Genomic DNA, 20,357 nt, shown 5'->3' with positions numbered 1-20,357 from the left:
GTTTTAATTTGTTTAGTTTCAAACCTGTCTCTTGAACAATATGAGACTCACAATCATAATTACCACTTGACATGAAAGACATCTACAAATCAGAAACTGATAAAAGCAGTAACTTTGTAAAAAAAAAAAAAAAAAAAAAAAAAAAAAGGTTTTGCTGCAAGTGCTGAATTATCTACTTAACAGGATAGTCTTATTTAAAAACAGGGTAATTACCACATGAGGTAAGTGATGTGTAAGCAGAAGTAACCGTACTTAAATAGATAAGTACAGACTTGACATCTTTGAAATATTTGGGAGCCGTATTAAGTCCTGACCTGAATACAAAAACATACAAAGGCAGCTGAGGTCAAAATGTTGAGCTGTGCAAAACAGACATACCGGTTTGGTGGATGTGGAGGGTGTGCAGAAGCTGCCGTCTTCCTCAGCGTGGCTCCAGCATTTACCGTCCGTTTCTGTTGAAGGTACCCTGGGGAGCGGGGATGGGTCCAGTGTGTCCTCAAAAGAGCTGAGGGACAAGTCCTCCAGAGTCTGTGTTCCTATTGTGGACGATTTTACATCAACATCAAGTAACCTCACGTGTCTTTAGTTTCTCTCTTTCTCCTCCGTCCTTCCACTGCCTCTCTGTTCCTCAGTACTCTCCACTGTATGATAATCAAATTCCTCATGTTTACATATTACAACCAGTTACTGGTATGTAGACGTTTACTAATTTGACCTTTTTTGGTAACTTTGACAAATCCAATGGTACTGGGTATTGCACAGCCATCCCTCATTGGTTGGTCGTTATCTGTTAGTTATATATCAGGACACACTGTTGTAGCAGTTCAGCAGGTTAAAAATCAGAACTCAGAGGAAACTGCAGGTAACAACAGCAACAATACAAACCCTTCATGCTACGCTACCAGTTAAACAGACCACAAACAAACAAATAAATAATAATAACTTAATATAAATGAAAATTGCTTTGCCTCCACTTCCTCTATTATATTCATAACCAGAATATCTTGTTGTATACTATTGCTGGCACAATAATGACTATTCAAGTTACCATGACCTGGATTTAGTTATTTGAATTAAGGTAAATCTTAAATCATTGTCTTACTCTCTTTCTGTTCCAGGTGGCTGCGCATCATCTCCAGCACATTGGATGGCATAGCAGGCACATTAGTGTCACCCTGTTGGACAAAGCACCCCATAAGAGCTTCTTGTGTGACTCATTTGGTGAATTTTATGAAAGCAGCTGGAACAATCATTGCCTTACTGTAATCCAGGGGTTTTCTAATAGCTGATTAGCGGACATGCGGTAGGCAGGGTCCGCCTTCAGAAGGCAAGTCAAAAGATTTTTTGCTGTTGAGACAGACTCAAGCCAATCGGTGAGCTTGTCAGTCACAATCTGAACAGTGAAACTGCATTGCAACATCCTGTACTAAATCTCAATGAACACATATCCTTTTTTGCAGGATTACATTTAGAATTAATTTATTATTAAGTGTCACCTGCATCACTGACTGTGGCCCAGATGGGTTGAGTAAATTGGACTTCTTCGTTCATAATCTTCTTAAGTAGGCCTCCGTTTGTTTTGGACACAAACGGAGGCTCCCCACACAGCCTATAGGGACACACAGCTCAGACACATGTATTCACAGTATGTAGGCATGCATGTGTGTACATGTATATATAATATATGTGTGTTTACTTACAAAATGTACATAACGACTCCTATGCTCCACACATCACACCAGTGGGTGTAACAACGACCACTCATCACTTCAGGAGCTGAAATTCAAATGCACACACAAATGTTTTGTCTGAGATATGAAAATGAAGGGGCCTAAAACTACTAGTTAAAATAGTTTGTGACCATTATTTTGACATGTTAGTATCATATTTATCAGCACACTAACAAGGACACCCTCACACATCACAAGCAAAGGATGTGATAGGGAAGTAATGCCTATCCGAAGCTGGGGGGCAGTACTGAGCAGTAAAAAGAAGCAACGCACCAATAAAAAGTGGAAGAGAAGAAGTGGACTGCATGCTGGATCAATGCAGGTTTCAGAGTTTAAAAAAAATGTTTTGCAGGTCAGTTGTGATTTAGATGATGCAACAACTGTTCAGCATGCAAAGTAAAAATGTTTAGAGTGTGTGTTTTCACAACCAACACATTGAGTGTATCCTTGAGGCCAAACCAACGTGTTGAATGCTTTTCTATACTAAAACATTCACAAAGCCATTGTCTTTGTTAAACATGTTAATCGCCTAGCAGTCTTCTGTACCAGCCATGACAGCGACACTTTCTAACGCAGTGGGTAGCATGTCAAACAATGTAGCTCCACACAGGACACAAACAACAGTCTCCTGGGTGACCGTCTTGTGTTTGTTTGTCCCATCCCTATGTGGGTTTTTTCTGCCTTTATTCTGCGTCATCTCACTCCCTGAGCACTTGGTCTGAGCGTCTAATATTGACGAGAATGGGTTTACACTGTAGTTACTTGAAAGCCCTTTAGCGTCTGCCAGAGCGGAGGTATTTGATGCCCTGGGAATGACAATGGGCTGGTTTTTTTTGTCATGATAATGCAACGATAATGTCACGAAACTTTACAGGTGTGTAGTTGAGATGTAAATGAAGGTACAGTTTAAAGTTGGGTGTGGTTAGAGCAAGGGCACCGAGGGGCCAGTGGTTCCCTTCTCCAATTCATGCCCCTGCTTCCTTTATGGCGTTGCGGCAAAAAAAATGTTCTTCCATATTGTGAATTTTTTGGCCATTTTCCACGCCACCTGTTGTCTGTGAGTGGAATAGCATTAAAACAAGTGATGTCATACTGTAGCTTGCATGCACTACACATTTGTAATAACACACTCTTCACTCGGCAGTAATGTGGGCTTGCTAGTAGAACACAAGATACAAACATAACAGGGACCTGCTCTTAAAAAAGCATTGCTCCATAGCACCACTATTGGTAAAAACGTTAGCAGGGTACCTTTACATATAGATATAAAATATAGATACATTCCACACGCAAAAACAGAATTGCACTTACTTCTTACAAACTTACAAAACCACTTTGTATGGAATATTACAATTTCAAACTTTGGCACCCACCGGTGGTAGAACCAAAAAGATACTGTGGCAGATGGCAAAAATGCGACACCACTAATTCAAACTTCGAGCTCTATCCCTGTGTACTACTCGCATGTTGAAGGAGATATAGGTGTCATACCCATATAGATAAGAGTCCCACAGGCCTCCGTCATTATGTTTTCAATCCCTACACCACTTGTCTTCACCGATAATCCAAAGTCTGTCACCTAGGTAAAGAAAAGCACTTAAGAAAAAGGTGATGCAAATAAACATGATTTAGATGTGCTGACAGAACTCATCGTCAATTATCTGTTAAAAGGTGCTTTTGTCAGGAAAACAAAGGCTGCAGCTTGAGCATCCTTGACGATTGACATGAATATCAAAATAGTTGTTAAGGCTGTACAGGACCACTCTTATACTATAATGGGAGACCAGAAGCAGTCTGTCAAAATGAGGTAGTATTTAAAGCCTTTGGTAAAAACAGAAGAGGTAGTGGGCGAAGGAATAGAGTCCATCAGAGGCTTATACTCAGTCTGACAAAGAATGGATAAGAAGGAGTAATGGAAAGCTTCACAGTTTGAGTCACCATCTTACCTTGATATTAATTCTGCCATTATCATCCTTATCGAGATCATTCTTCACAAGAATGTTCTCAAGTTTCAAGTCCCGATGCACTATGTCTGTAAGATGGGAGGAGGAAAAGTTTTACAAAGACATAATGGGTTTGAATACAGTTTTAACAAATATGTGACAATTAGCTGTCGTCATCAATATTCATATAAAAACAAGGGATCAAAATCACTGAGAAGAATCACACATCTCTGCAGTTGTCTCTGTCACTGTGTTGCTGATTTTAAATCAATTAAATACCAAAACGATTCATAGGTCTGAAGACAAAATAAATAAGGTCTGTGATCAGTGTGCAACATGATTTGCTAATGTCAGTCACCAGAACAAACAATGTTCTGCACACACGGTCACAGTGATGGGTTTACCTTGCTTACAGTAGGCCAGGCTGAACGGCCTCGTTAACACAACTTGGCGGAGTGAGAGACGGCAGGAGGAATAATACAATTTGCCCTGGGCAGTCCTTTCGACTGCACTGTTTGAAGCAACCAATTATAAAATGCAACAGTGTTGATGGGGTGTGAAAGGTAAGTTAGACCAACTGGTGTTCACAAAACAAACACCCAAAAATTTTCTCTTTTTTCCCCTTCATCCATTTAAGACATGTTTTGTGCAATGATACCTTTTTTCGACTGCTTGCTGACAGCTGAACTCTCAATTTCATATTCATAAATGTCTGTATTTAGTAAAGTATATATACTGTAAATTTACAATCACACATTCTAGAATACTCTAGATCTGCATTTCTTTGGTTATTTAATAACGGTTTACCAACTATAACATCATTTTTGGTGTATTATGTTTCAGTAATCTTCACTCACTCACTGAAATAAACAATTGGATTTGCAGTGTAGTTACATGTACATGCAAAATGTACCATGTTGTTGCCAGAAGGTGTTAGCATTAAAGCTCAAATCACAGCCGAGCCGAAGTAAAGCTCCAAAAACTAACACCTGAATGTGACAAAGGACAGAATCTGAGAAAACACTCACAAAATGAAGCTTCATGACACAAGTGTTCTGCCTACCAAGTTCAAAAGCAGCTCTTTCTCATTAGTATTATTAGTTTCCATAAAGGTGAGAGAAACCAGCACAGAGGGACTTTCCATGTAAAAACACACCTATTAATCAGTATTGCTCCCTGGCTTGTTGTAATTTAGTCATTAGACAGGTGTAACGATGCCTCGTTGCCAAGCAATGTCCTAAATTACAACTAACCACAGATTTTACGATAAGAAGGGGAATCAGAATTTTTTCAAATAATTATAACGCTTCTATAATGACTGAAAACCATATTGGCAAGGTGTTGGGATCTGGCAGAAGCGGGTTTGATTATTAGCAAGTATGAATATTAAATTATTATTATCAATAGGATTATTATATTAATAATAACGGGAAACCACCCTGGGATGAGGGACCAATAACCAGTCTCAAAATTGTTGTTCACTCAAAATGTCTATTAGCACTATTCCACATTCAGTGTTCCATGTTTTTTACCTTTTTACACATAGACCTAGAGTCAGGGGTCAAACCACCGATCTTCCGGTAAGCGGACGACCCGCACTGTCTCCTGATTCACAGCCATATGAATATGAAGTAACTCAACAACAGCATTGTTTCAATTGTCTTCTGGTTACAATGTTCATGTCTGTTGTAATGTCAGGGAGTAGCAAAGAGCAAGGTGAGGACCTCAATAACCCAAGTCATCAAAAACTTGATCTTCAGCTAGCGTTAAAAGATGATTTGTAACACTATCAAAACTTCCATCTGTAGAAGGACATTACCTCTTTTGTGAAGGTAGACAACAGCGTCAGCTAAGCTGCAGATGATGTGCCTGGTCTCGTCCTCTGTAAGGAACTTCTTCCGCTGCAACAGCTGCTTCAGATCCCCTCCAGCGCAGAGGTCAACAACCAAATAAGTCATCTAGAAACAAGCAGAGAAAATGCATCTGAACAAATAATATTCATGCAGACACAGTAATAGATTATGATGTGTCATATCATATATGTCATGACCTGCATTACACGTAACCCACTCTCTCAATTAGGCTTACTTTGAGTTTGTTTCTTAAAAAGGTTAGCATTGCTCACCTTAGCCGTGTGGTACACTTCCTGGAGATGTATTATATGAGCATGGTTCACTTGTTTGAGAAGGTGTATTTCATTTCCCAGCATCTTGGATTTCGAACTTCCTGCCTGAAGTGACAGAAAGTTCAATCATAACTGAAGGAGTTTCAGTCTGGTGGTGACCGCTTGTTTCTCTCAAAACATTAAACTCTCTTATTAGTGCAACTTTTATCACAGTAAAAAACAGGCCTCCCAGAGGGATGCCAAATGCACTCACCGCTGGTCTGCAAACCTCCTTAATAGCCCATTTAGTCTGTGTCTCAATATGGGTGGCTTCATAAACAACTCCAAAGCTACCTTGACCCAATTTCCTTCCAAATTCATAGATTTCCTATGGGGATAAGGAAGAGAACATTAATACATTTGTAATACACACCTGCTCACTGTCAGACAGCAGAGGATTTGCCTTGTGTTTCTGACTTTAGGATCATTTCACTCTTTTTGGATAACAAAAACATTATGTCTTAACTCAAGACCTGAATTCCAAAGTACATCCTAATTTCAAGCTCTCTGAAAAAAACAGAACATTTTCAGGTCTCTGGGGTGCAGAATATAGTATTTCTAATCAAGTTACAAATGATTAAGTTGCTGCTGCAGTTCGTTCAATCTCAGGTCTAATTAACTTGATCATTATCTGTGTGCATGCAAGGCTGAGCACTGGCTGCTTTTGGATTTGGCAAAGGGAGCATTCAAATTCCCCAATGAAGAGGGGCCATACAGCAGCAAAGTGAAGTTTGATCCACTTCTGGTGCAGATAAGAGTGTACCATAGAGGTCACTAGTGAGTCTGTGTGATAAAGTCTGTGTGCTGGCCCTCAGCACAACATATGACTGCAGTGGAATCGTGTAAAGAAGCTTGCCATACCCTCAGGTCAGCATCATTCTCCAGGCGTATTAAAGGCACATTCCTCTCCAGTGTGTCCCTGCTGGTCTGAGTGGACACCATGTTAATGCCTAATCCGCTAACCAAAGACGTGTGTCATCTAGAGATGGAAGAAGAGGGCAGTCATTATCCCTCTGACATTTATTGTCAGGCCATAGCATGACAGGTTGTCCATAAAAATAAAATAATAACTGCATTTCTTTGACAACTCGATTAGCTATTCTAAAAAATATGCGCAGGAATGCAGTCAGGGAGAGGGATTTCTCCAAATGTAGTGATTATTAAAGAACAAAACACAGTTGTGAATATTGTTGTGGTGCAACAGATATGGCTATCATGTTATATTCATAATTGATTAACAGATTTAATTACAATTATTAAATTATAATTAAAAATATTGTTTCCAATTTGTCAGTATTATCTCAAAGTGTATTACCGACTACAAGAAAAAAAACAGAAATATTCTTTAATACAGGCAATCAGCCCTGCTAGTTTTGAAAAAGCATTAAGACATCAACAACTTTTAATTGATAAGCTTGTCTATTATGTGTTTCGTGATTGTGTTTTCATACTTTATAAATAATGGATTCCCCATTTGTAAATTAAGTATATATATATATATATATATATATATATATATATATATATATATATATATATATATATATATATTACAAACCAATTATTAGGGAGTTGTAGATGATTCATTATTATGCTTATTAATCAAGAATAAAACATTTATAACTGTTATGAATTGCATATGTAGGAACAATGCTTTATAAATGATGAATTAAGTGTTTACTCATACTAAACTAATGCTTCATAGTGTGTAGTTATTATAAAGTGTTACCGAAGCTTATTTTACTAGTATTGAAGACATTGTTTAAAAAAAGATCTCACGAAATTAATTCAAGAAATATACACGCGTGTACAGAATCACTGAATCTTTACTTACTCTAGTTTAAAGTGTCATTTTTTTAAATTTATTTTTAAATCACTGGTTTATGACCAAACTTCTGTCTCAGTCCAGGCCCATAGTAACTATAAGCACAATTTACCCAGTCTCTAAAGCAACATTAAATGTAAAGCAATTATCAAGTGATGACTGGGAGCTATGAAGTGGATCCACCACACGCACAGCAATTAATTATTAACAAGGAAGCGGTGTCTTTAACCTCTTCACTCTGATGCATTATTTTAGCCCTGACAGGGCTCTCATAACAGGCCTGTCTCTCCCATTATCTAATGTCTATTTTCCAATCAAAACGGTTGTGACAGCCTCTGGAAATTCCAATCAGCTCAATCACAGCTCATTTGTGGAAGACAGAGGCATGTGATGAGTGTATCAGTGTGAAGTGACTGGAGGAGGGTCCTGCGCACCTCAGGTGTCTCCAAGACAGGAGGTGTCTGGTCCTTACCCCCAGTTAAAAGGTGCAAAGGAAATTGGATATCAGAGTCAGGTCAGGGTGAGAAGTCTGATCTTAAAAGGGGTCACTAACAGACACAGGTTTTGAATTGCTTTTAGCTTGGGGTTGTCTTATCTGCAATTCATGGACCTGTGTTTCTAACACTACAGATGAAACTACAGGTCAAAACACAAAATATATTACCCTATGACTTAAAATGTTAACACTGCAGCTTGCCCCCCCAACACAAACACTAACAGAAGACTTCGAGGGCTGGAGGAAGAAAACTAACCCAGACTTGATCAGACTTGGCGTCCAAACACACCCATGAATTATTGCATTTGAACCCTGATCAATACTGATATACACAGTACATTTGCTACTAGTGTCAAGTTAAAAAAAAAATCTTGGAAATTGTAAATGCAACTGAGAAAAGCTACCAGATATTTATCCCCACACCATTAACGGACTTCACCAAGAGGGCAGACTGTAACCGGCAGGAGGTTCCAGCTTTTCCTCCAAAATCCCACCACTCTCTGTGAAGCTGACCCAAACAGCACTAATGTGGTGACAAGGACAAGATCCTTTCCCAGCTTGCAACTTGGCCAAGTGTGTTTGTTGCATGACCAAATTGCTGGAAATAAAATCTCAGTGGTTGGTAAGAATTGTGCCCCTTTGCTTTCTGTTCATCTAAAATGTCTTCCATTAAGCCTAAGTTATCGTACCTGGTACATTGGTAGTACTAATGTGAACTTTAAAAACATCCTTAAAAGACCAAGTCTAGACTGCTTATTTACTTTGTTGTTCACTTGATTAAGTTAAAGTATTCTGTGCATGGATCTTTTCTTTCCATCTCTCCATAGATGGAGGATTAACCCATGAATGAAAACTTAATTATTAACTATGTCAAGTAATGATTAAATAATAGAAGACAGCACAACTTAACAATAGCAGAACATAATAGTCTTTGTTCACACACAGACACACTGAAAGATAAGTAAACATCAGAACTCACCCCAACCCTAAGGAAACAAAGGCTGTGGTCTTTTACGTTGAGTTTGCCTCATCTCCAGTTTCAACAGGACGTAATTAGAGCCGCCGGTTCATCACAAGTCAAGCCCATACTTGCCTCATCTCTCCATCATTCTGTCAGACAGCAATTTGTGTTTATTTACACTACTGAGTACCGAGTGAACAAATCTACTGGTGCCTAATGACTGTGAGAGTGGGGGATACTGTCTAAGAACTTAGCACACAAAATCAGTGTCACTTTGGAACAAAGAGAGCATGGACATACAATGGATGACTCTGATCTCGTGTAACTTTTCCTTCATTAAACCTGCTCGTCTTTTATTAACTCAACGTAATATGTATTTACTCTTTCTCCCATCCTTAATGTCAATAAGACTGCTACTAGCCTAGAGAGGCTGCAGTGTTCTTTTATATACTACTAATATAATACTATAAGACCTCTGAACAGAACTAACACAATCCTGACAATGTTGTACAGAAATACAGTAAAACTGATGCTGATCAACCAGTTTTAAGGGCTATCGCAAGCAGGAAGAGGTATCTGTTGGTGGCACAACACAAGTGATGCTGAAAACTTTTGTCGATTCATCAATGAGTTAATCAATGTAAAATAAAGCAAGGATGTTCTGCTCTGTAGGTCAAAACATCTTGTTTCATGAGCAGCTTTTCCCATCTGCAATAAGGTCTCTGAACGCTGTCTCCTAACTTTGAATATATACACCTCTGCATCTTTGTGTCATGTGCTTAAATATCCACTTTGTTCTGCCTATCCAGTAATACTGTAATTATCATTCATTGTGTGACATGTCTGTCAATGTATGACGTCTGTCTGTGTGCAATGCGTCATATACTGTGGACAGTGTCTAGTCACCACATTTATCACTTTTTTCCTGATACATTAGATACTAAACGGTTAATCATGATAAGAATCGACGCAATAATCAATGATGGAAATAATCATTATTTGCAGCCCTAATGCCATTTATAAGTGCCATTTGCCCGTAGAATAACTGCAGCATATCAAAAGTCAGCAGTGGTGTGTCCCAGAAAGAAATGTGCTGCTGTGTCAAAACGGTTACCTCTTTTCAGTCTCAACCAGACCATCAAGATAATGCAAATTTCAATTATTGTACAGCGCCTTTGATTTCTTTAATGGAATAAATAGCAGAATAAATTAGGCTTAAGCAGCTTCTAATGATGGTGCCTCAGGCTGTAACAAGCAGCCTCTAAAATATAGCCTGAAAAATCAAACAAAAACAGAATCTTACTTACTGCAATTAAAATGTACACTGCTATCCGTTTTGCTTGAGCCCAAATATTACATTTTCCTCATGTGAAACTTAATCATTTATTGACAGCTTGGCTTTGATGACAAATGATAAACTTCACAGTCCTAATGAAGCGTGGAATTACATTACCTGATGAGGCAAGAAATTGCATGTTTAGAATGCAAATATAGAGCCCATCTACTTCACTAAGTTATGAGGTGACTCATAATATTATGCAGGGAGATTATCAAGGCTTGTGGTCTAAACGTAATATACCAAGAACCTTTCAACCTTAAGCCATTAAAGCACACAACACTCACTAAAGAGCTGTGAACAAAACATAATAGACAGCCTGATGGACAAAAAAAAAAAAAAAAAAGAGGTTCTTTAAATTGCTATTCCTACACTCAGCAAACAAGTAATGCATGTCGCTGCTCCCAGAATCCCCTCTGTCTCCAATGGTCATATTTGATAAGTCTATTGGAGAGAAAACATGCTTTTGCCAAAAGGAAGTAAAAGATCAAATTCTGCCATTTTGCTCAGAGCACTCCACATGTTGCTGGGAGATAAGGGCCAACAAATTCAAATTTTCTCATTGGTTTAATCCTGGTTAAAGCTAATCTCTGCCCTATGCTGGGCTCAGCCTTGGGAAGCTGTGAGGGCAGACATCTAGAGAAAATGTAGGCCGTAGCAAAAAACAAGAACAAATTCATTTCAATGACAACCCGGAGAGAGCGCTTCATATCAGAAGACACAGACGTCCACACCTTCGGTTATAAATCATTCAGTGTCCAACGTTGACGCTCTTTACTAAACATGTTTTTAACCAGTTAGCTCGGACAAAAGATGCAGGACAATATAATATGTATGACCAAATAATAATAAATCTAATTTAGTAAGTTACTTTTTCAATCGGGGGTGACGTAACTATTAACGTACCTCGGAGTAGAACGTTACATGCTTGAAGTATAAACGTAAGTTTAAAACCAAATACGTTAACGATACTCTTCTTAATACACAGTGCAGTAAGTTAAACTTGAAGACTGGGTTAGTCAATTTTAAGGAAACGATAGTAAGTAGCGTTTCCCCCCGAATGGCACACGTTGTCATGGCAACTAAACATGACGTTGCACGAGCTGACGGTGCAGAAACGTCTAGAGATGACACACATATATAAAGTTACCTTGGTGGTAATAATGCGAGAGCTCACTTTAGAAGTTTGAACAGACGCTTCTTACCTGTTGAAGTAGAGCATCTTCTTTCAGCAGGTTGGTCTTCACCAACAGACACAAACTTTTTCAGTGAGTGACTACGGAAAGCGAACAGGGACAAACTTCCACTAATGAATGAACAGGGCCTCTCCTAATTCAGGGGCTTGCAGCGCCCCTCGTGGCTCGTGTGTGTGTGTGTGTGTGTGTGTGTGTGTGTGTGTGTGTGTGTGTGTGTGTGTGTGTGTGTGTGTGTGTGTGTGTGTGTGTGTGCGTGCGTGCGTGCGTGCGTGCGTGCGTGCAACGTGAAGCAGACCTGGCTTTTAGAAGGCGAAACTTGACCACGAATGGATTTTCACTGAATTTACAACGTGCTCACTAACCATGAATTCTGGGGAACCAGTTTCTCTGAGGTTTTCCCTGGATTTGTGTTGGTCCGTAGTCTCCATCTAGTGGAGGAAACTGGAGTGTTTCATATGAGTTGTTAAATTCTTTACAATTAATTTTGGAACAATTCAACCACAGTTATCTGTTATGATAAAGATAACATTAGAGAGTCAACACTTTGAGGTATTTAGCATTTTATCAACTGGGAAAATTACAAGATTACATCATAAATTACTTGAAAATATATTTCTATGAGCAAGGCCACTATTGGAGCAAACTTAAAAAAACTTCTTTCTGTTACTGTATGCTGTGAGATATTTGACCAAGACTGCTGACTCTAGACATTAACCTGTGCACGGCCATGTTGTGTGCTTCTGCACCTTGACCACCCAAATGTCCCTTATTGGGACACAAAAGCTTTCTTTGATGCTGACCTTTATCTACAATCATGGCCTAAGATAATTTTTTTCTGCACTTCCAAGAAAATTTAGATTCCATTTCTTGTAGCATCAGACCTACTGCACTGTTTATACCCACGATTGAAATGTCTTTGTAAACAATTCCATATCCAAACTCAGAACGGCAGCTACGTTTTATTTTTTTGTTTCTGCTTTAATGTTCTTGATTAACCTAACAGTTTAACTGAGCTAGTTCAGCTCTGTTTAGGTTACAATTGAGCTGTTTGCATGCAATTTAAAGAGATTAGTGGAAGGTGGGCTCTGTAAATCTTAAGATTAAATCTTATTTGGGCTGCCTGAATTGTAATCGTTGCATGACATTTAACTGCACCCTAGATAAGCATATTTTAATTAGGTCTACTAGACTAACGTCTGCTTTTCCGGAGGTCTGCTGGATGCAGCTTTCAGATTTTTTCTACATTAAGACACAAAGCATGTTGCATACTGTACTTCAGCGACCAACTGCGACCAACTGTCTGAGGAAAGTTGTGAGACTACAGCAAAAAGAATGTTGCTTGCTAGCAAAATTATTAGGAGAAGACCACCTGCCACCTATTTTATATCATCAAACGAAATCAGCGGCAAAATAAAGTGTACCATCAAGTCAACACTTTTTCTCAAACGCTAACTTTTGAGTGTTGAAGAAATTAAATTACAACAAAGATATTTGACATGCTGTGAAATCATTGACCTTTGACCTTTGACCCTACCTACAGTGTCCACTGTTTGATTAAATACTTTGCTGGACTAGTCCACTTCATTCAGGACGCCTCCCCTCCCCCTTACTGTACTGTATGTCTATGTTCACTCGTACATTGTAATATGCCTTGCTGTAAAATCAATTGCTGTGAGGGGACAAAAATAAAGTAAACATTTTTAATTATGTATCATTGGTCACTGGTATTTTGACATGCAAATGTAGAATATGTTTATATATTTGTTGAGCTAAAAAAAGAGTATCCAGACAATACGTATGTTTAGCTACAGACATTATGACCACTGATTTCCACCATCAGACAGACTTCCGCCTTTACCAGAGACATTATTGATGAGTTTGTCTATGGATTTGGAGCCACTGTATCGTCTGCAGTCTGCAAGGTGCTTAAGGTTCTCCATCACATGACAAATCAGTTTTGTGAAGAAGTTAGATTTCAAAGTAGCTCTGTCATCCTGAGCCAAGGATCGGCCCCTGGAAAGTCCACCAGTCTGCCATAAAAGGTTAAAGCCGGGATACAACAACCTGTGAACCAGGTGGTGAAGGGGCCTGAGGCAGATCAGATTCATTATAGTGGTGATGCCCAAGTGCAAACTGACCAAACAACAGCACCAGGTCTTCAAAAACATAAAGTTAAAAATGCTTTATATGTTGTGTCCAGAACATTTTAGTAGTATCAATACGTGAAGCTGCTGTAGTAATCTACAAATAAGCCCAACGTTGTACACATAAATCTATTAGCATTAATATTTAAATTTTGTATTGCTTTTAATGCTCTACATTGCTAACAGAAGTACATGAATATTTATGGTGAATTAGGACCTAGCAGTGTAGTGTTAAGGTGTCCTGTATGATATCCTTAAAATCCTGAATTTAATCTTATATTCTTTTTTTGGTTGACTGTGTGTCAAATCTGTACAAGGACTAAAGATTTGTTATTACATTTTGATAAATTCTGGCTCATCTACAGCAGTGTTTATAAAGATGTACAGTATGTAATAATTTTCCTTGTTGAATAAACCAACAAATAAATATATACATGTAAATTAAACTTTATAAGCTTATACAACCAGTCCTGCAGTATGTTCTTGCTGTATACTGTGTGCACTTGCACTTGCAATATGACTTCCTCGTGTCATGGAAGTCGTGAAATGGTTTCTGCGAAGCACAGACAGCTAATGTTGTGCAGAAAAAGGCACAGATCTCCTTAACTGTTTTAAATTAAAGGGATTATTTATCCAGTTAATTAACTTGGAGGACCTCTGAGGTTCCACTACTAGTATGAAACCAAAATCTAGATGCCCTCAGCCCAGTGTGCTTGGTTCATATTGATTCTGTTTGTCTACAAAGTCAAACTGTACTTCATACAGGGAAACTTCTGCTCATCCCAGTACAGCGTGGTGGAATGCAGTCCTTGACTCGCAGCATACCGCGCTGATCCTCACCCCGATAGGTCCACACACATTCATCTCAGGAATGGGACTCATTAGCTCATCAAAGTAAATCCCTCAGCTCGGCTTCATTCCCGGCAGACTGTACGGTCACTCACCCCTTACAACTCTCTTTGATCTGCGGCAGGATGCTTGTGGCGTGGAGGAAGGACAGTCGGTCAGTGATGGTGTGCACCACCACAAATCCATCTGGCCGGTTCACATGCTCCCACAGGATACACCTGCTGCTTCCACTCTGACACAGCAAAGGTGGATGCGGAGATCAAACACAACACAACATTTATTAACTGATCTCAACATAAGATACTTCTTCTTAAACCTACCTAAAGCTGCAAAAAACCTGGTAAAACATTTGCTAAGATAAACAAGAAGGGTGCCAAAAGAGAGTAAATTAGCTACAGCACAGTATGGCAACACTGTCAATGAGATACTTTTATGTGAGACTCTTGAGTTTTGCAGCCAATAAAAGTAAAAACTTTGGTGGTAAAGAAAACTATGTGTGCCCCCCAGTAACTATATTCTGCTGTCGCAATAGTCGCAACAAAAAGCTTTAAAGGCTGAGTGATTACTACAGCTACAGGCTACTGTTATGAATACCTCGGTAACATTTGGTTTACTTTATATGGTACAGAAGACAATAATTAAAACATGTTATTTTTGCCTGTGAACATGGATCAAATATAACCAAGTTGAACTGTCTGCCATCAATGGACATCCTTCATGGTATAATGAATCCGCAAAGAAACAAGTAAAAATATGTTTGCTATAAAAAGTAGGATATGCTATTAATCAATTCTTAACTCATGAACATTAATACAAGTGGAGAGTTAAACACATTGAATGCAAATGTGCAAAGCTTTCTTATGAGAGGCAATGAACACAGCATGATGCCAGTTTAGTCAAACTATGGGACAATGATTACTTTAATCACTGTGGTGCATGATTGCACATAGGGGGAAAACAAACCAAATCATTTAGAGCAGAAGTGAAGAGGTTCTAAACATAAAACTCCCTCTGCAAACTGTGATTCTATTACTATCATTCAGCCTGCAAGATAAACACTTTGTGATGGTAAAATGTGCACATCGCTGATTTCAAACACATATGACACAGACTGAAAACAAGCTTTTGTTGACTCATTTTAGATTGATGAACATAATAGGTGAGGCCAACAGAAACACATTGGGTAACCCATGAGAGCAGTAAATGAAGTGCCTTTCTTTGACATAAAAAAAATATTGGTTTGATGAATATATCTACAAATTGGCACTGAAGACATTACTCACCATAAAATGTTAAGTCAGGAATCTCACCAGAACAGCTGGGAGAGTAACAAAGAAACAGATTTTTGAAATTTGGCATTTGTTTAAAAAGACTTGCAAAAGTGTGCATGGATCTTTATGTTGCTCACCTCTATGCAAAAACACAGATGAAAGTACATTTCATATATTGATATACTTTTAGTAATACAACATATCTCAATAGGGTTGTGGAATACATCAAACATAGTATTTGTAATATATTGCTGAACATAACAAATAATGCAACTTTTCCTAAAAGTATCATATTTCTCCATACATTATATATCTGAGTATAAAATAAATGTTCAGTTTTGTATCATTTTCTTTTATTGTCATTGGATTTTTTTTTATATGTTTTTGAAGATAGCACAATACTTGTATGTATTACAAAGTATATATGGAATCCTTCCTTATATTGAATGATGTTGGATATATTACATTATATTTTTCAATATACAGCATGTCATTTTAAATTTCATAAATAGTTTTGCAATGAAACTTAGTTGCATGTAGTCTTACGTAAAGACTAAAAACAATCATAAAAAAATCATAACAATAGTTGAGTGCTTATTATTTTTTCAACATGCCCAGTAGATCCACAGGAGATCACAGAAAAGTCATCTCGTTTCCTCTCAGCTAAAGGTTGGAAATCATCCCGTTAGCTTCAGCCGACACATTCATTTCAAAGTCACTTCTTTCCATGGAAATCTGAATTGCTTAGTTAAGTCAATACAATGCATTTCCATCTATCCTCGCGTGTGGTGATTGAGAGCTACATTACTCTACAAATATCATACTGCCATTAGCATCTGTCTTGGTTTAACATAATGTCAACGTGTAACATCACATTTATTTTATAATGGGATGTATATCAGATAAATTAAATAAAAGCAAGGCAAGGCAAGTTTATTTGTATAGCACATTTCAACAACAAGGTAATTCAAAGTGCTTCACATAAAACCATTAAAAGCATCAAAACATAATGCAAAAGAAAAGGAGATTTAAAAAAACAATTAAGAACATTCATTGAAACATTAAAAACAGTCATTAAAACACTAAAAAACAGTGTAAGAAATAAAATACATTAGTAAAATGCAGAAATGCATGAAATTGATTAATATCGTTGAATCTGGTTCAATTAAAGGCAGCAGCAAACAGAAAAGTCTTCAATCTTGATTTAAAATGAACACACACTTATACAAAGTTATCACACTTCCATATAGTCTACATTGTACTCTCTACCATGCATAATTTACACACAAAAAAGACTGCTGTGCTCACCTGTTTTACCAGCACTCGCTCCCAGCAGAGCCAACTTAATTTCATTCATGATGGTAAAAGTGGGAAATGAGCTGTTAAAACGCCCCCTCCTCTTGTCTCTCTTCTGTACTCTCTCTGCACAGACGAGTGTTTGGAAGAGCTGCTTCACCACCCCACGTCCCCCTGAGACAACTGAAAACATGCAGAGTCTCTGCCCCTTCTCAGCCAACAAGACCAGTTTTGCAAGCAGGGTGACGAAAAGGTCGACCGACACACAGATGACACAGAAAGGTTTCAGGATATACAGTAGGTGTTGAGAATGACAAGCCACATTTTTCCTCATAGCTTATGTGTTATTTTGCAAAACAGTATAGGTGTGTGTCACAAGTGTCATGAGCAAAATTCAAAAGCATCTCTTCATGTGTCTCCACTGCTTCATGGACATTTTACAGTGTACAAAGGGAAAAATATCTAAATTGAGTCTGGTTTTCCTTGTATAAACCTTTAATAAATTAATGAATAAAAAATAGATAATATTACAGGATGAGTCTTTCTAAACATAAGTGGCATCGGGGCTAAGTGTCCAGCACAACAAATTGATCAAACGTGACTTTCCAAATAGATGTGAGCACTTAATTTGAAGGTCACCTCAAGAAAAAAATTCACTCCAAAACAAAAATACACATAGTGCTTCACTGGTCAGCTCTGATTTTATCTCAATGCTTGTCTGGCTGCCCTTTTCTTTGATCATCAAAGGTCCCAGAGGTACCTCATTATAATCCTGTAATGTTTTACTACAAGTTTGCAGAATGAAAGGTCACAAACCTTACTCGAGAAATAACAAAGCAAGATGCCCCCTGACCAAAACAGTGTGCATATTACACTTTATTTTTGTATGCGTTCTTTAAAAGAGAAACACAGACAAATATATGAAGGAAAGTTTAGCAGTACAGTATTTGAAAAGATGCCATTTTATCCCTCCTATCCCTAAATAAACAATTAACATTTTTACAGCACATTACAACTGACGTCAAACTGCAACTTGGACAGTTTCTGTATTGTACTCATATTTCAGTTTAACAAAAACAAAACTCCAATAAAGCTGTCCTTTCTCCAGACATCAATGTATCTAATAAGATACTTCCTTCCTTCTATTGTGTGACTAGATCTAAAACAGACTATCAGATACTGAAATCCGGCGAAAAGGAATTTTGGGCCATTAAGAGCATTTATGAACTACTCCCCTTAAATTTGAGACATAGGTATTGTTTTACATGCAATGAAACATTTTCCACAAAATAGAGACTGGAGCCAGCAGTGTATCCTGGGTAAAAAGGCAGCCAGGCAGCGACTTGACATCATGTCTGCTCTTAAGACAGACTCCTGCGAGCTGCATCTCTCTTTCTCTCATGTATTCCAGAAAATCTAATTCAACTGCTTTAACTGGATGTTTAATCAAATCTATACAGTCGTGCAAAATGGTTTGAACATTTTGAGCTGTATACAGACGTTTCTAAGGTTGAGAAATTCAGAGCAGACGGAAAACAAGGAGAGGCAAGTGTCAAAAAGATTGAAGATATAAGATATGGATTGCTGCTGGTGGCTTAGTAAACTCGCCAAAAGCATATCTAATTTATATTTTTTGCCCTGAGAGCAGTCTTCTAGGAGGGGCTACCCCTTAGGCTGATTCCCCATCAAAGCTCTGCCACTCATGGCAGTTTGATGGATGGTTATGGTCTGAGTTACAATCATTGTTACACTCTGATGGGAATGCTTACCTTGAAGGCCATACTTAGTACAAAAAGTCCCCAAACTCTCCTCCTCCCACCTCCAGCTCCCCCTCTTACTGCTATGACATCAGGCCACGAAGAAAGTGCATTAAAACATCTAAGGGAGGTGTAACACACATAGAAACATGGAGCTACATGTGAATCCTCACTGACATAATGGACAGTTACTTCCTTCAGTGGTACCTTCAAAAATGTTACATATGGCTTTACAATCAAACAAATTGTTAAAAAGCTTTGACTCCTGAATAGTGTACGACAGTCACAGCAATGTTAAAAGTTAGAGTAAAGCCTCTGTGTTTATTAATTAGTGTTAGACCACAGGATGTGTGAGAAGATTCAGGATAACTAATTGTTTTCGAAAAAATGTCATAATGGTTTCAGAAGCGATGAGGCTTTTGTTCAAGCTATATAAAAAAACCAAGTCAACTCAAACAAACTGTATTAACTAATCCTCAAACTGTAACATACATTTGTACAGACTTATTTGTGTAATTAACATGAAGATGTTAGCATTACTTCATTTTGAACTACAGTGCGTTTGATTCATCTACCATCTGTTTTATAGCTGTATCTGCTCATGTGCTCATCATCCTCTTAAAACTGATCCTTGCATCTTATAGTGCTTATTGTATCTAGAAGAACTGCAGGGAAATTGATTTGTTAATTGTTACAATTCACTATACTTAATTTGACTTACCCGCTTTTAAAAAGAGCTTATGCATGTTATCCATGCCCTGTGTTGGACAGTTTGCTACAAAATGCAGCTCCGCACAATAACAAGTAAGGATTCTGTTGCTTCACTTACCGATCAGAGATCCAACTCAAACACACTGGATTTATTATCACTGTACTTCAGAGAAGCACAATGAAATTAGGTTAGAGGATGAAATTTAGAAGATATTTTCAAGGGAGACAAAATCAAGTTGTATTCACTATCCCCTAAACCTGCCTGGATCTTTTGAAATAATGGAAAATTAAATCCAAATCAAGATTGGAATGCATCCTATCATGTAGAAATGCATGTATGTATAATGTAAAAAAGTTCTGCAGTCTTATTTTATCAATATATTTGAACTACTGGAGATGAAAAAAACCCAATACCAATCCAACTATAAATGGCTGCAATTCATATTGAGTGCTGGTTGTATACTGTAGAAACACTTGTACAGTGCACTGTGGTTCTGTGAGTGACAAAAGTTTCTTTTTTCCATTTGTTCGTTTCATTTGTAACTTGTGATAATTAATGTCAGATGGAAAACAATAAGAAAATACAATTTCTCTTGAATGCATTTTATTGATACTAATATATGTGCATGTAATGTTGACTGTTACAGTAAAAAGAAAGAAACAAACCAGACTGTTCTC

General features: G+C 37.9%; 1 protein-coding gene across 4 annotated transcripts in view; it reads right to left on the bottom strand.

Annotated features, from left to right (window-relative positions):
* The window catches only part of stk33 (serine/threonine kinase 33), a 14,797-nt gene extending 3,077 nt beyond the window's left edge, over positions 1–11,720 (bottom strand). For 2 of the 4 annotated variants that reach the window (XM_068730618.1, XM_068730621.1), the window contains exons 1-13: positions 11,661–11,720; positions 9,138–9,268; positions 6,699–6,816; positions 6,052–6,165; positions 5,799–5,903; positions 5,493–5,631; positions 3,677–3,762; positions 3,222–3,309; positions 1,701–1,776; positions 1,497–1,609; positions 1,262–1,347; positions 1,103–1,175; positions 379–536 (exon numbers count right to left, since the gene is read on the bottom strand). In XM_068730618.1, coding sequence (XP_068586719.1) covers positions 379–536; positions 1,103–1,175; positions 1,262–1,347; positions 1,497–1,609; positions 1,701–1,776; positions 3,222–3,309; positions 3,677–3,762; positions 5,493–5,631; positions 5,799–5,903; positions 6,052–6,165; positions 6,699–6,779 — 1,119 coding nt within the window. In that variant the 5' untranslated portion in view covers positions 6,780–6,816; positions 9,138–9,268; positions 11,661–11,720. Of the gene's footprint in view, positions 1–378; positions 537–1,102; positions 1,176–1,261; positions 1,348–1,496; positions 1,610–1,700; positions 1,777–3,221; positions 3,310–3,676; positions 3,763–5,492; positions 5,632–5,798; positions 5,904–6,051; positions 6,166–6,698; positions 6,817–9,137; positions 9,269–11,361; positions 11,393–11,660 lie in introns of those variants that run through there. The other 2 variants (XM_068730619.1, XM_068730620.1) reach the window with 2 other exon arrangements.
* Positions 11,721–20,357: the final 8,637 nt, after the last annotated feature.

The sequence above is a fragment of the Cebidichthys violaceus genome, unplaced genomic scaffold (genome assembly GCF_023349555.1).
Source record: "Cebidichthys violaceus isolate CVI_PGR_0920_01 unplaced genomic scaffold, fCebVio1.0.p SCAF_5, whole genome shotgun sequence".
NCBI classification, from domain to species: Eukaryota; Metazoa; Chordata; class Actinopteri; order Perciformes; family Stichaeidae; genus Cebidichthys; species Cebidichthys violaceus.
The sequence above is the reverse complement of the archived record's forward strand: the minus strand, read 5'-3'. Positions and strand labels throughout refer to the sequence as shown.